Here is a 13702-nt window from a genome sequence, read left to right on the forward strand (position 1 = left end):
TCTTCCACTTCCCTCAGAGGAGATGAATACTTCCAGCTGGAGAGAAGGCCTGACAGGGTGGGAGTTCCCTTGTTTGACAGAAGCTAGTGTCTAATATGGGCAGCCAGAGGAAAGGGATATAATTTTAATGCAACCTCATGGGATTGTCGGTACAGAGAGATACAAAACAGCACAAACCAAGACAGTAAACCCCACCAGTTTAAGAAAATGCGCTACAGCATTAATTTAGATGATACTAGACATGATGGAAGCCAGACTTTGGGCCATAAAACATTTCCTTTACATCTGGCAACTATCAAGCATGAACACACCCAAGGGAATTAGAAATTAAAACTGGATCTTCAGAATCTGGTGTTAAATACCAAAGCCTTCTAATCTCTACTAGTGAGCATCACAAGGGGCTGGAATGAGTGTCAATGCCCACTTCAAACCTCCTTTTATAAAAAACAATCAAGACAAAATTTAATGCTAATTTGGATACTGGTTCTGCTGTCAAAGAGGCAATTACAAAACTATTTCAGATTTACAGCCTTCTTCTCTGCACCTCCTGCCTACAAGGAGAGGAACTGCAGCCACTAACACAAGAAAATGGCAAGAAAAACTAAGTCTTTCTTGACAGGTATCAGAGTAACAGCCATGTTACTCTGTATCCGCAAAAGGAAAAGGAGGACTTGTGGCACCTTAGAGACTAACACATTTATTTGAGCATAAGCTTTCGTGAGCTACAGCTCATTTCATCGGATGCATTCAGTGGAAAATAAAGTGGGGAGATTTATATACACAGAGAACATGAAACAATGGGTATTACCATGCACACTGTAACAAGAGTGATCAGGTAAGGTGATCTATTACCAGCGGGGGGGGGGGGGAGAAGGAACCTTTTGTAGTGATAATCAAGGTGGGCCACTTCCAGCAGTTGACAAAAATGTCTGAGGAACAGCGGGGGGGGGGAGGGGAGGAGTAAACATGGGAAAACTGTTTTACTTAGTGTAATGACCTATCCACTCCCAGTCTTTATTCAAGCCTAAGTTAATTGTATCCAGTTTGCAAATTCATTCCCATTCAGCAGTCTCTCATTGGAGTCTATTTTGAAGTTTTTTTGTTGAAGAATTGCCACTTTTAGGTCTGTAATCGAGTGACCAGAGAGATTGAAGTGTTCTCCGACTGGTTTTTGAATGTTATAATTCTTGACGTCTGATTTGTGTCTATTCTTTTACATAGAGACTGTCCGGTTTGGACAATGTACATGGCAGAGGGGCATTGCTGGCACATGATGGCATATATCACATTGGTAGATGTGCAGGTGAACGAGCCTCTGATAGTGTGGCTGATGTGATTAGGCCCTATGATGGTGTCCCCTGAATAGATATGTGGACCCAGTTGGCAACGGGATCTACAACCTATCCTGAAGGACGACCCATCATTCTCACAGATCTTGGGAGACAGGCCAGTCCTTGCTTTCAGACAGCCCCCCAAGCAGAAGCAAATACTCACCAGCAACCACACAACAGAACCACTAACCCAGGAACCTATCCTTGCAACAAAATCCGTTGTGCCATCATGTGCCAGCAATGCCCCTCTGCCATGTACATTGGCCAAACTGGATGGTCTCTACGTAAAAGAATAAATGGACACAAATCAGACGTCAAGAATTATAACATTCAAAAGCCAGTTGGAGAACACTTCAATCTCTTTGGTCACTCGATTACAGACCTAAGAGTGGCTATCCTTCAACAAAAAAACTTCAAAAACAGACTCCGATGAGAGACTGCTGAATTTGAATTAATTTGCAAACTGGATACCATTAACTTAGGTTTGAATAAAGACTGGGAGTGGACGTGTCACTACACAAAGTAAAACTATTTCCCCATGTTTATTTTCCCCCCTCCTACTGTTCCTCACACATTCTTGTCAACTGCTGGAAATGGCCCACCTTGATTATCACTACAAAAGGTCCCTCCCCCACCCCGCCCTTCTGCTGGTAATAGCTTACCTTACCTGATCACTCTCGATACAGTGTGTATGGTAACACCCATTGTTTCATGTTCTCTGTGTATATAAATCTCCCCACTGTATTTTCCACTGAATGCATGCGATGAAGTGAGCTATAGCTCACGAAAGCTTATGCTCAAATAAATGTGTTAGTCTCTAAGGTGCCACAAGTCCTCCTTTTCTTTTTGCGAATACAGACTAACATGGCTGCTACTCTGAAATCTTTTTTTTTTAAGTCATTCTTGCTTACAGTAGAAAGTAGATCCCCACTCTTGGACCCTTGCCCAGCTGAATTCTTATCGCTCCAAATTCTGTGCTGTTAAATCTCCTCACCAGAGAGCATGGTAAATACCTAGCTTACTGGTAGTGCTACCCTCAGCCCTCTGGAGCTTTTTTACTTTATTGAAGGCAGCTTCCCTCTGATGGTTGCTGTATTGCCAGCCCTGCTCTCTTTTGGAGACATTTAAATTAATCTAACAGATGATCATCATCTGCTTGAAACAGTGGTCATTGGGTATGTTTACCTGAATTCAAGCCCTGGTTTCCTCAGAAGCTGCCTATTTTAGTCTTTTCTTGTGGTATTATGTACCCGTCTTGTCTTTGTTTTCTTAGAGGAACTGTCTAAGAAGCAGTCAGAGTCAACAAAGCTGTAGGAGAGTGACTGGAGTCTATTCTGCCTGAACTTCAAAGCTAACAGCTGAAGAATCTATATTTCTGGTGACAATGTAAAATGCAAAAAGAGCAATCTGATTTTCAGACCTCAGCAGAATCTGCAGAGATGGCAGTCTAAAAAAAGCATTTAATTTCTAAACTGAACAAATCTGCTCTGGGCATCAAGTCAATGAGAGACTCCTACCACACACCATTTCAAAGCCGTCTTTCAGATGACAACTGCAGCAAGAAGGCACAGCCTTCTTTGTGGGCCTGATTCTACCAGTCTCTCACAATGGATGGACTAATGACTTCAAAAGAAGCTCACACTCAGAGGGATTAGCCTCTGTATGAGAACAAAAATAACGCTGGAAACTAACCATTTCATATTTTATTAACAAGATGAGGCATGTTGCAGCAGAAAAACTGAAGAGATAACTAAGCCCAATTCAGCAAGGGGAAAAATCATGTAACAGAAACATTTTAAGAAAATGCTACTTAAAATGTGTTTCAGGAAAAAGAAGAAATCAAACAACAGAGTAATGTATCTTGAGAGCATCCTGGGATGTTCCAGCACTTTAGAGCTTCTGGGTTGAAGCTGACATTTAGATACACTTAGTCAAAGCCGTTTGTAAACAATGATACAACAGAATAAATATTTCTAATGTCAGGCTTTCCTCAAACACACAAAAGACAAAGGGCCCTGTAGTATCAATCTGATTTTTAAAGTGCTTTGGACATGAAGTTTTAAACATACTAGCCACCCTAGTGAACAGAAGAATAAAACAAATGGGACAGGGAACCAAACACTTAAAATTTTGTTTTTTAAATACCCCATTCTTCTATTCTTCTCCCAACCCATTTCTCCAGAGAGAGTTTCCAGTTGGTTGTAATTTGGAACCTAGAAAAGATTCTAGATTCATGCATGTCATTGCTTCATTTTCCAGTACCACAGACTCATGTCTGCTGTTGGTGACTTATTAAGTCGCCCCGCAGAGACCATAAGGGATTATTAAACCAGTCGTTTTTAAATTATAATTTATATACAGACACGTGTCAACACCACACGTTGAAGACACAGCTGCTCCCTGCCCCAAAGAATTTATAGTGTAAATGAAACAAGCCAAACATAAAAGAAACAGGATAAGGCTAAGAAGCTGAAAGATTTGGAGGTCGACAATAAAGCGATCAAAAGATTGCTTGAAGAAGTAGATTTTAATGAGTTTATGAAACTTCCCAATGGGTGGATTTTAATAAGGGACTTGACGGAGGGGAGGAGAGTCTGGATGGTAGAGAAGGCTGTTCCAGGTGCGAGGGCAGGACGATAGAAGGGTATTAATGGACTATGGGGGAAGGACTAGGAGGAGCATATACGTGTCATAAATTACAACCTTTGTCAAGGCACATATTCTGCAACAAGCTGGCTGCACATGACACAGTGCATGGATTCTGTGACTAGAAACTCTGTGGTAGCTTCACTTAAATTAAAAATTGAGATTTTAAATTCAATAAACAATGCATGATAAACTCAGAAGAATGACCCCGTGTTTAAATATGAAATTCCACTTATTCTATATTGCCCCCACATTTTCAATGTTGAGGTAATGCAGATTGCTGTATTTATTAGAGCTGGCCAGAAACTGGAATTCCCATTCCATAGGAAATTCCAAACTTATTGATTGACTGATAGAGAGTGTCAAGGTTCCTTCCCCACTCTGAACTCTAGGGTACAGATGAGGGGACCTGCATGAAAACCTGCTAAACTTACTTTTACCAGCTTAGGTTAAACTTCCCCAAGGTACAAACTATTTTACCTTTTGCCCTTGGTCTTTCGCTACCACCACCAAACGTCTAACCGGGTTTATTAATGGGAAAGAGTAGTTTGGAAACGTCTTGCCCCCCAAAATCATCACCAAAATCTTGCACACCCCTTCCTGGGGAAGGTTCGATAAAAATCCTCACCAATTTGCATAGGTGACCACAGACCCAAACCCTTGGATCTTAAGAACAATGAAAAAAGCATTCAGTTCCTTACAAGAAGAATTTTAATAGAAGAAAAGGTAAAAAGAATCACCTCTGTAAAATCAGGATGCTAAATACCTTACAGGGTAATTAGATTCAAAACATAGAGAATCCCTCTAGGCAAAACCTTAAGTTACAAAAAGACACAAAGACAGGAATATCCATTCTATTCAGCACAGCTTATTTTCTCAGCCATTTAAAGAAATCATAATCTAACGCATCTCTAGCTAGATTACCTACTAAGTTCTAAGACTCCATTCCTGTTCTGTCCCTGGCAAAAGCATCACCCAGACAGACCCAGACCCTTTATTTCTCCCCCCTCCAGCTTTGAAAATATCTTGTCTCCTCATTGGTCATTTTGGTCAGGTGCCAGCGAGGTTATTCTAGCTTCTTAACCCTTTACAGGTGAAAGGGCTTTTCCTCTGGCCAGGAGGGATTTTAAAGGTGTTTACCCTTCCCTTTATATTTATGACAGAGAGAGAGAAAAAACAACAAATATTTATCTGAACTGGAACAAAAAATACATAAACATTTCCAAGTGTCCCTCAAAACAGAAATGCTGACTTTTGTTAGGAAAACATTGACGTAACATTTCATTTTGAACTTTTTGAAGTACTTTCAACCTTCCCTGAGCTGCCTGAAGCCCTGGCAACTCATCAAGCAAGGAGTCTGGGAGGCCAGACTCTATGGCAGCTGGTGAGCCTGGGAGCCCCATGTTCCCCAGCAGCCCATCAGGCAGGGAGTCTGGCAGTCTAGAGACTCAGCAGCCCGGCCGCTGAGGAGCCAGGGAGGTGGGCAGGTAACCAGGCAGGTTTCTGATGGAAATCTGCCTGACTTCTTTTGAAAGTTTTGTTGAAACCGACACATCCCTCTGGAACATTTCAATTTTGACAAATCAGCATTTTCTGACCAGTATTTTCTGACAAATCAGCATCAAAAAACTTCTGACCAGCTCTAATATTTATGACTCAGAGATATTGTCGGGGAAGCTGGAGGTTTGGGTAGCTGGACTGAGAACACATGGGGATTTTGTCCCCAAGAAAGGCAGTTCAAGACTGTAGGATAAGCACAGTTAGCTGGATGCTTCTGCTAACATTCTCAGTAGTGGCAATGTCAATGTTGACATTTTCACAGTCATTGTTAGGTTTCAGAATTAACAGCCCCTTGAGGTGGATGAGGCAATAATAGTGACAACATCCAGAGCTATACCATAAAGGAAGGTAGTGGAAGTATTTGCAGAGAATGGCAGAAGAGGCATCTGTATATTATTCAGGAGGTGCTCACACCCTTTGTCAAGGTAGTATACAATCTGTAAGTGTTTTCTGGATCCCAATTAACCCAGAAGTACCAGGCATTACTGGTGAGCAAAAATGCCTTTTTCTTCCTGCGTATACAGTAAGATAAAAGATTATGGCCAGCTCTCTAATGTGGCCCTTTCCATGGCATTTATGTCTTTGTGACCTGTCAACCATATTATTGTAATGAGCACTATGGGGCTATCTTTAAAGACCACTCAGAAGTTTCAGCTAGTACAGAAACAGCATTAGGGAACTGGTAATACCTACTTGTTTTCCAGAAGCCACACTGGTTTCCAGTTTCTGAACACGTGGTCTAAATGATACAATTCTCTTGTTTGTCCAGTCTAATTTGAAATGTCTGACCCTCAGCAAGTTAGCAGAGGACACTAAGCTGGGGGGAAAAGCAGATAAACTGGAGGGTAAGAATAGGGTCCAGAGTAACCTAGACAAATTGGAGGATTGGGCCAAAAGAAATCTGATGAGGTTCAACAAGGACAAGTGCAGACTCTTGCTCTTAGGAAGGAAGAATCCCATGCACGGGTACAGGCTGGGGACCGACTGGCTAAGCAGCAGTTCTGCAGAAAAGCACCTGGGGATTACAGTAGACAAGAAGCTGGATATGAGTCAGCAGTGTGCCCTTGTTGCCAAGAAGGCCAACAGCATATTGGGCTGTATTAGTAGGAGCATCACCAGCAGTTGAGGGAAGTGATTATTCCCCTCTATTCAGCACTGGTGAAGATACACCTGAAATATTGTGTCCAGTTTTGGTCCTCCCATGACAGAAGGGATGTGGACAAACTGGAGAGTCCAGCAGAGGGCAATGAAAATGATTAGGGGTCTGGGGCACATAACTTATGAGAAGAGGCTGAGGAAACTGGGGTTATTTAGTCTACAGAAGAGAAGAGTGAGGGGGGATTTGATAGCAGCCTTCAACTACCTGAAGGGGGGTTCAAAGAGGATGGAGCTCGGCTGTTCTCGGTGGTGGCAGATGACAAAACAAGGAGCAATGGTCTCAAATTGCAGTGGGGGAGGTCTAGATTGGATATTAGGAAACACTATTTCATTAAGAGGGTGGTGAAGCACTGATTCTAAGCAATGGGGCTATCAGCACTGCCCTTGGAAAACAATTCCACAGTCTAACAGTCCTCACATTTAGATGATTTCTGTGGGGTTCCTCTCAGAGAGCATGTTATTTATCTGGCTGTTATAAGGTTTTGAATGCAACTGTATTGTTGTTTTCTGTATCCACTCAATTTTCTGCTTCAATTGACCATTCCAGACATTTTATTTGTGCTCCTCTTATGCCTCTGGAAAACTAAGTCCATGCAAAAAGTGACAGAAGAGGCTGGAACCAACCATTATCTTTCTGCTGAAAACACAAACAAAATGGATGTATCAGTGTTTAGATATGAGAATTTTTACCTTCGGACGTTTTCCATGACTTCCAGAGATCTTCCACGCTGATGAGTTTATCCTCCCCATGGAAGGTGCTGTGTTTGACTGTTGGGTCATGATAATTTAAGTCTTCCCTCAGGAACTAGAAAAAGAACACAAAGGGGTTAGTCATTAATTCATAGATTTTTAATGACCGTTTAGTCAGATATCCTGCAAAACAGAAGCCATAGAAAATCACCCAGTAATTTTTGCAACAATCAAACAAACTTCCAGAAAGGCTGTGGAATCCACATCACTGAGTTTTTTAAGAGCAGGTTGGACAAACACCTGTCAGGTGTTTAAGTATAATTGGTCCTGCCTCAGCACAGGGGGCTGGACTTGACCTCTCAAGGTCCTTTCCAGCCCTACATTTCTGTGATTCTGTTTGTGTTATCTCATCTCTCAGAAAAATATCCAGTCTCGATTTAAAGACTTCATGAAATGGAGAATCCACCTTGGTAAGTTGTTCCAATGGTTAGCTGCCCTCACTGTTAAAAATGTACACCTTATTTCTAGTCTGAATTTGTCAAGCTTCAGCTTCCAAGCACTGGATCGCATTTTGCCTTTTTTGCTAGATTAAAGAGACCTCAACTATCAGAAAGCTCTTCCCCATGTAGGTACTTGTTGTCCATGGTCAAGTCACTACTTAACCTTAAATCTCTCCATACGGCACCATACGGCACATTTGCCAGACCTTGAATCATCTTGTAACTTTTTTCTGAACCTTTTCAATTTCACCATCCTTTCTGAAGCATGGATCCTAGAACCAGACATAGTATTCCAGTGATGGTCTTATTGATACTGTATACAGAAGTAATCCTATCTCCCTGCTCTTACTTAAACTTGTCTTGCTTAGACATTTATACATTTAACAGTTGCATTAGCCCCCTTAGTTAGGAGCTGATGTTCGCTTGGTTGTCTACCATTATCCCTAAGTTCAGTCTCACTGCGTACATTGTCACATCTTTTAAGTATGCCCCAAATTCTTTGTTCCTAGATGTAGGATCTTGCATTTGGCTATATTGTTCAGGTGAGCCCAAGTGATCCAGATTGCACTATATAACTGCTATCATTTACCACGCCACTAAACTTTGTGTCATTGGCACATTTTACTAGCAATGATTTTATAATGTACACAAGAAACCATTGGCCCAATGAGCAACACTTAAAACCACCTAATCAACAGAAGCAGCCAAGGAAAAAGAGGATTTGGTGGTCTATTACTCCCTTGATATGTTCAACTTTTTTGGAGGCCCCTGAGAAAACTAACCAGGAGAACTTCATTTTGAGAATGAAAGAAATTGAACTGAACTTGGCAAAAACTCAGACTCAGTAGCATCAGGTTAGTGTGTTTTGAAGGTATTGATACAGAAGTATTACTCATCCCCGCTCTGGACAGATTATGCTGAAGTGGCTAAACATGAACATCCTCTCAAGTGCATTTGGAAAGTTCTATTTGTGGGAAGGTTGTATCCAATAAATTACTTGCAAAAGAAAGGAAATATAATCTTAAATTAATATGGAAAACTATTCAGACTTTCTGGACTCCAACCTTTTCTTTTCTTCAGATTACAGTGCCTCAGGCATTCAGCTGTATGTCATACAAGAAATGTAAACTACTCCAGTGCAACAAGACAAAAATGTAAACGTGATTATGACCAGTTTTGATTTGCAGGTCTCTGTCAACTGACAGAGACATCACCTCAGACACTGCAAATACAGATCTGGTATGTCAGACACTACTCCCAAGTCTCTAGGGCCAAGCTGACCACAGAGTTCCAGCTTTACTTCACAAAAGCTCTTCCCTGGAGCCTCTTTCCTGCTTTGCTTCAAAGCTCACACAGAGCAGTTGGAAACCAAGAGCTATGTTTTCAAAAAGATATGCCTCAGTTGCATGTGTAAAACTAGCAATTGCGGGCCCAATTGGACATGATTTCAAATTCACATTAATGTAGACATTAATATAGTCTACAGGCACTGCCTGATGGAACATATTATTGTGAATAAATAAAAGCACAAAAACAAGTGTGCAAGACCAGTGGCAATTTGTCTAGCAAGGGCACAAAATGCCTGACTATATTATAGGTATTTACAATTAGATAATGTGACCCTTTTAAGCAGACATGCTAAGATGCATCTAACCCAACTCTGCAATTTTTGTTCCTGTTTTTCTATAAATCGAATTACTGAACAAATTACAAACCCACCATAAGAACATAACCAACTTTAAACCAGTTTCCAAAAGCTACACCACTGTAGGCAGGGACTTAATAAGAAATCCTCAGTCCTTGATTCTAAAACCAAAGTAATCCAAAGTGGATACTCAATACTGGAGTCATAGGCAAAAGAGCTGATGCCAAGGTAGCCTGCCAGTGTCTTCTCACCAGCGGTGCCAGAGGCAATCAGGTGTTAAGTACCAATGCAGGCTGGAAGTTGGCTCTGCAGAGCTAAAGAGTCATAAAAAGCAGTAAAAACATATTTTTATCACTAACGTCAGCAGGTACGATGCTGAATTCACCCAGCAGTACATCTATTGTAGTATTGTGTTGGCTCTTCAACAACAAATTGTGTTCATCTATGTGTTTGAGAATTCTGTTCGTTAGGACTGAAGTTAGGCTTACTTGCCTGGATTGCTGGGATCGCCTCAGGAGCATTTTTCAAAAATTGGTGTCACATTAGCTATCCTCCAGTCATCTGGTACAGAAGATGATTTAAGTGATAGGTTACATATCACAGTTGATAGTTCTCCAATTTCATATTTGAGTACCTTTAGAACTGTTGGATGAATACTATCTGGTCCTGGTGACTTATTACTGTTTAATTTATCAGTTTGTTCCAAACCTGGTCTATTGACACCTCAATCTGGGACAGTTCCTCGGATTTGTCACCTACAAAGAATGGCTCAGGTGTGGGAATCTCCCTCACATCCTCGGCTGTGAAAAGGGATGCAAAGAATACATTTAGCTTCTCTGCAATGGCCTTATCTTCCTTGAGTGCCCTTTTAGCAGCATCTTGATCGTCCTGTGGCCCCACCTCTTGTTTGACAGACTTCCTGCTTCTGGTGTACTTTAATCTTTCGCTGTTAGTTTTTGAGTCTTTTGCTAGTTGCTCTTCAGATTCTTTTTTGGCCTATATAATTATACTTTTACACTTGACAGAAGTTATGCTCCTTTCTATTTTCGTCAGTAGGATTTGACTTCCCATTTTTAAAGGATGCCTTTTTGCCTCTAACTGCTTCTGTTACTTAGCCATGATGGTACTTATTATGTTTTAATTTGGGGTATACATTTAATATGAGCCTCTATTATGGTGTTTTTAAAAAAGATTCCATGCAGCTTTCAGGCATTTCACTTTTGTGACTGTACCTCTTACTTTCCATTTAACTAGCTCTCTCACTTTTGTGTAGTTCCCCTTTCAGAAGTTAAATGCTACTGTGGTTGGTTTCTTTGATATTTCTCTTCCCCCGCACAAAAGGATGTTAGATTTAATTTTATTATGGTTGTTATTACCAAGCAGTTCATCTATATTCACCTCTTGGACCAGACCCTGTGTTCCACTTGGGACTAAATCAAGAATTGCCTCTCCTCTTGTGGGTTCCAGGACTAGTTGCTCCAAGAAGCAATCATTAATGGTGTTGAGAAACTTTACCTCTGTAGTCCATCCTGAGGTGACATGTACTCAGTCAATATGGAGATAGTTGAAATCCACCATTATTACTGAGTTTTCTATTTTTATAGCCTCTCTAATCTCCTGGAGCATTTCACAGTCACAGTCACCATCCTGGTGAGCAGTATATTCCTACTGCTATACTCTTATTCAAGCATGGAATTTCTATCCATAAACATTCAATGGTACAGTTCGAGTCATTTAAGATTTTTACTATATTTGACTTTCTGCTTTCTTTCACATGTAGTGCCACTCCCGCACCAGCACAACCTACTCTGTCCTTTCTATAGATCAGGGGTGCCCAAACTGCCGCTTGTGAGCCACATGCGGCACTTTTACAGTGAAAGTGGGGCTCGCAGAGCTCCCCAGGCTCCCCCCATTCTCCGCCTACCAAATGTGGGGAAAGGCTCAGCACTTCTGCCAGAGACGACTGGTGCCTGCTGAGAGTGGGGGGCACAATTTAAAGGTTTGCCCACCCCCAACAGTTTGAGTCATGCCACATCCCTCCTCTCCAGCACACATACCCCTCTTACCCTCAGAGGCCCTTCCCTGCAGCTCCCAGATGTTAGTTCTGTGTGGAAAGGCAGAGGAAAAGAGCTGGGAGCTGCATGGAGAGGCCGGTGCTTTAGATCCATGGGGAGAGGCAGCAGCAAATGCAATGGCTCTCCCTGCAGCTCCCAGCTGTTTGCCGCTGCCTCTCCCCACAGCCACAGCTCCCAGCTTGATGGCTCCAGCAGTTGCCGTGCAGGGAGGGGGCCTGGCAGCACCATGTGACAGAGCTGGGCCACCAAACCCTGGCAAAAATCTGGTCATATGCTCCCCATGTGTCACCTCCAGCTTTTTCCAACCAAAGGTGGGGCGGGGGGGGTCTCGTGGCTTCAGCCCTACGTGGTATGCGTGCCGGGCCTGGCTTGTTGCTTCAACAGAAGCAGGGCTGAAACCCCAAGCCCTGGCAGACACACCGAGTCCCAGCAGGCATGCCCTGGCTCTTGAGCTTCTGAAGATTGTCCTGTGCAGCTTGGATGGTCAGTAAGTTTGGCCACTCCTGCTATGTATTTTGTACCCTGGTATCATCATGTCCCACTGATTATCATCATTCCACCAAGTTTATGTGATGCCTGTTATATCAATATCCTCATTTAATACCAGGCACTCAGGTTCACCCATCTTACCATCTGGACTTCTACCATTTGCATACAAGCACTTATAAAATCTGTCACTTTTTAGCTGTCTGCCATCATGTGATGTAATTGAATGGGACTCTCTCTCTCGTTTGACTGCTTCTTTTCAGTTCATACCTATACTTCACCAACTTCTAGCCTCTTCTCTTTAGTATGTTATAAGGAATCCCCATTAATAGGTCCTTCCCAAGGCATATTTCCATCCAAACCATGTGCTCCTCCGTATCTCTCGGCTTTCCACAAACTCTTAGTTTAAAAACTCCACTACGACCTTTTTAATTTTACATGACAGCCAGCTGGTCCCATTTTGGTTTAGGTGGAGCCCATCCTTCCTGTATAGGCTCCTCCTTTCCCAAAAGTTTCCCCACTTCCTAATAAACTTAATTGCCTTTTCCGTACACCATCATCTCATCCACACATTGAGACCTGCAGTTCTGCCTAACTGGCCCTGCACGTGGAACTGGAAGCATTTCAGAGAACACTATCAATAAGGTCCTGGACTTCTCTCTCTTACCTAGCAGCCTAAATTTGGCCTCCAGAACCTCTCTTCTACCTTATATGTGCAGTCAATTGAAACTTGCATCAGGACACACTGTTTGAGCTTGACCAACTTTATTTCATTACTCCACACCCTTGCAGCAGAATGCAGGACTCCCAGGATGATGATCCATGAAGGCAATTTCACAAAAGAGAAAAAACAGACTCTCTTTGGTGGTTATTAGTGAAATTAGGCAAGCAGAATCCCTTATTACCAGGAACTCTAAGGGACGTACATTGCTCTGTTTTCAAATTTATTAGGTGCTTATGCTGCTCTTATACAAGTTGACATGTATACACACACTGTATACTATACAGTATTCTTAAAATTCATTTTTTTTTTTGCTCTGAATAGCTCTGCTGAATAGTGGTGAAAAGACCATATTGATTTAGCTGAAGTTACAAAGGCTGGGGAAAAAAATCTGACCCACCACACCATGTGACATCAGTTCCTCCCTTCAGTTCTTCTCAGCAATACTAGTTTATGCTCCGTAATGGTTATGAACTTCACAGGACACTAAGCTATCACTCCCATTCGAGGGAGAATAGCTTCAAGTTAGTAAATAGGTGAGCCAAAGAAGGGAGTAAAGCAAAAGATGCAAACTTGTCTATTTCCCCCTTTTTTGATTTTTGACCTACATGGGGTATGCAGCAATGTCATCTGGAGTTGCCACAACGGGCTGCTAAGAGTGCCTGTAAACACCCACAGGGACACAGGGGATCAGCTGTTGCTCTGTATATTTAGCTCAGGGAGCACAGAAAGGAAAAGTGATCTCTCAGCTTTCCTTAAACAGAGCACCATCAAAACAGATTTCGGAGTACTCTCAGAAGAGGACAGTGTTGTACGGGATTTTCAACTTCTCTCATGGAAGGAGAGAGCTGGATTTGATAGTGTTATAAGACTCCCAACTCCTCTGACAA

General features: G+C 42.1%; 1 protein-coding gene across 3 annotated transcripts in view; it reads right to left on the bottom strand.

Moving 5' to 3' along the window:
• STIM1 (stromal interaction molecule 1) overlaps positions 1-13702 on the bottom strand; it is a 177189-nt gene that overhangs the window by 63453 nt on the left and 100034 nt on the right. For all 3 annotated transcript variants that reach the window (XM_038398851.2, XM_043503978.1, XM_043503979.1), the window contains exon 4: positions 7386-7500. In XM_038398851.2, the coding sequence (XP_038254779.1) occupies positions 7386-7500 (115 nt within the window). The remainder of the gene's footprint in view (positions 1-7385; positions 7501-13702) is intronic.

This window comes from Dermochelys coriacea, chromosome 1, assembly GCF_009764565.3.
Source record: "Dermochelys coriacea isolate rDerCor1 chromosome 1, rDerCor1.pri.v4, whole genome shotgun sequence".
NCBI classification, from domain to species: domain Eukaryota; kingdom Metazoa; phylum Chordata; order Testudines; family Dermochelyidae; genus Dermochelys; species Dermochelys coriacea.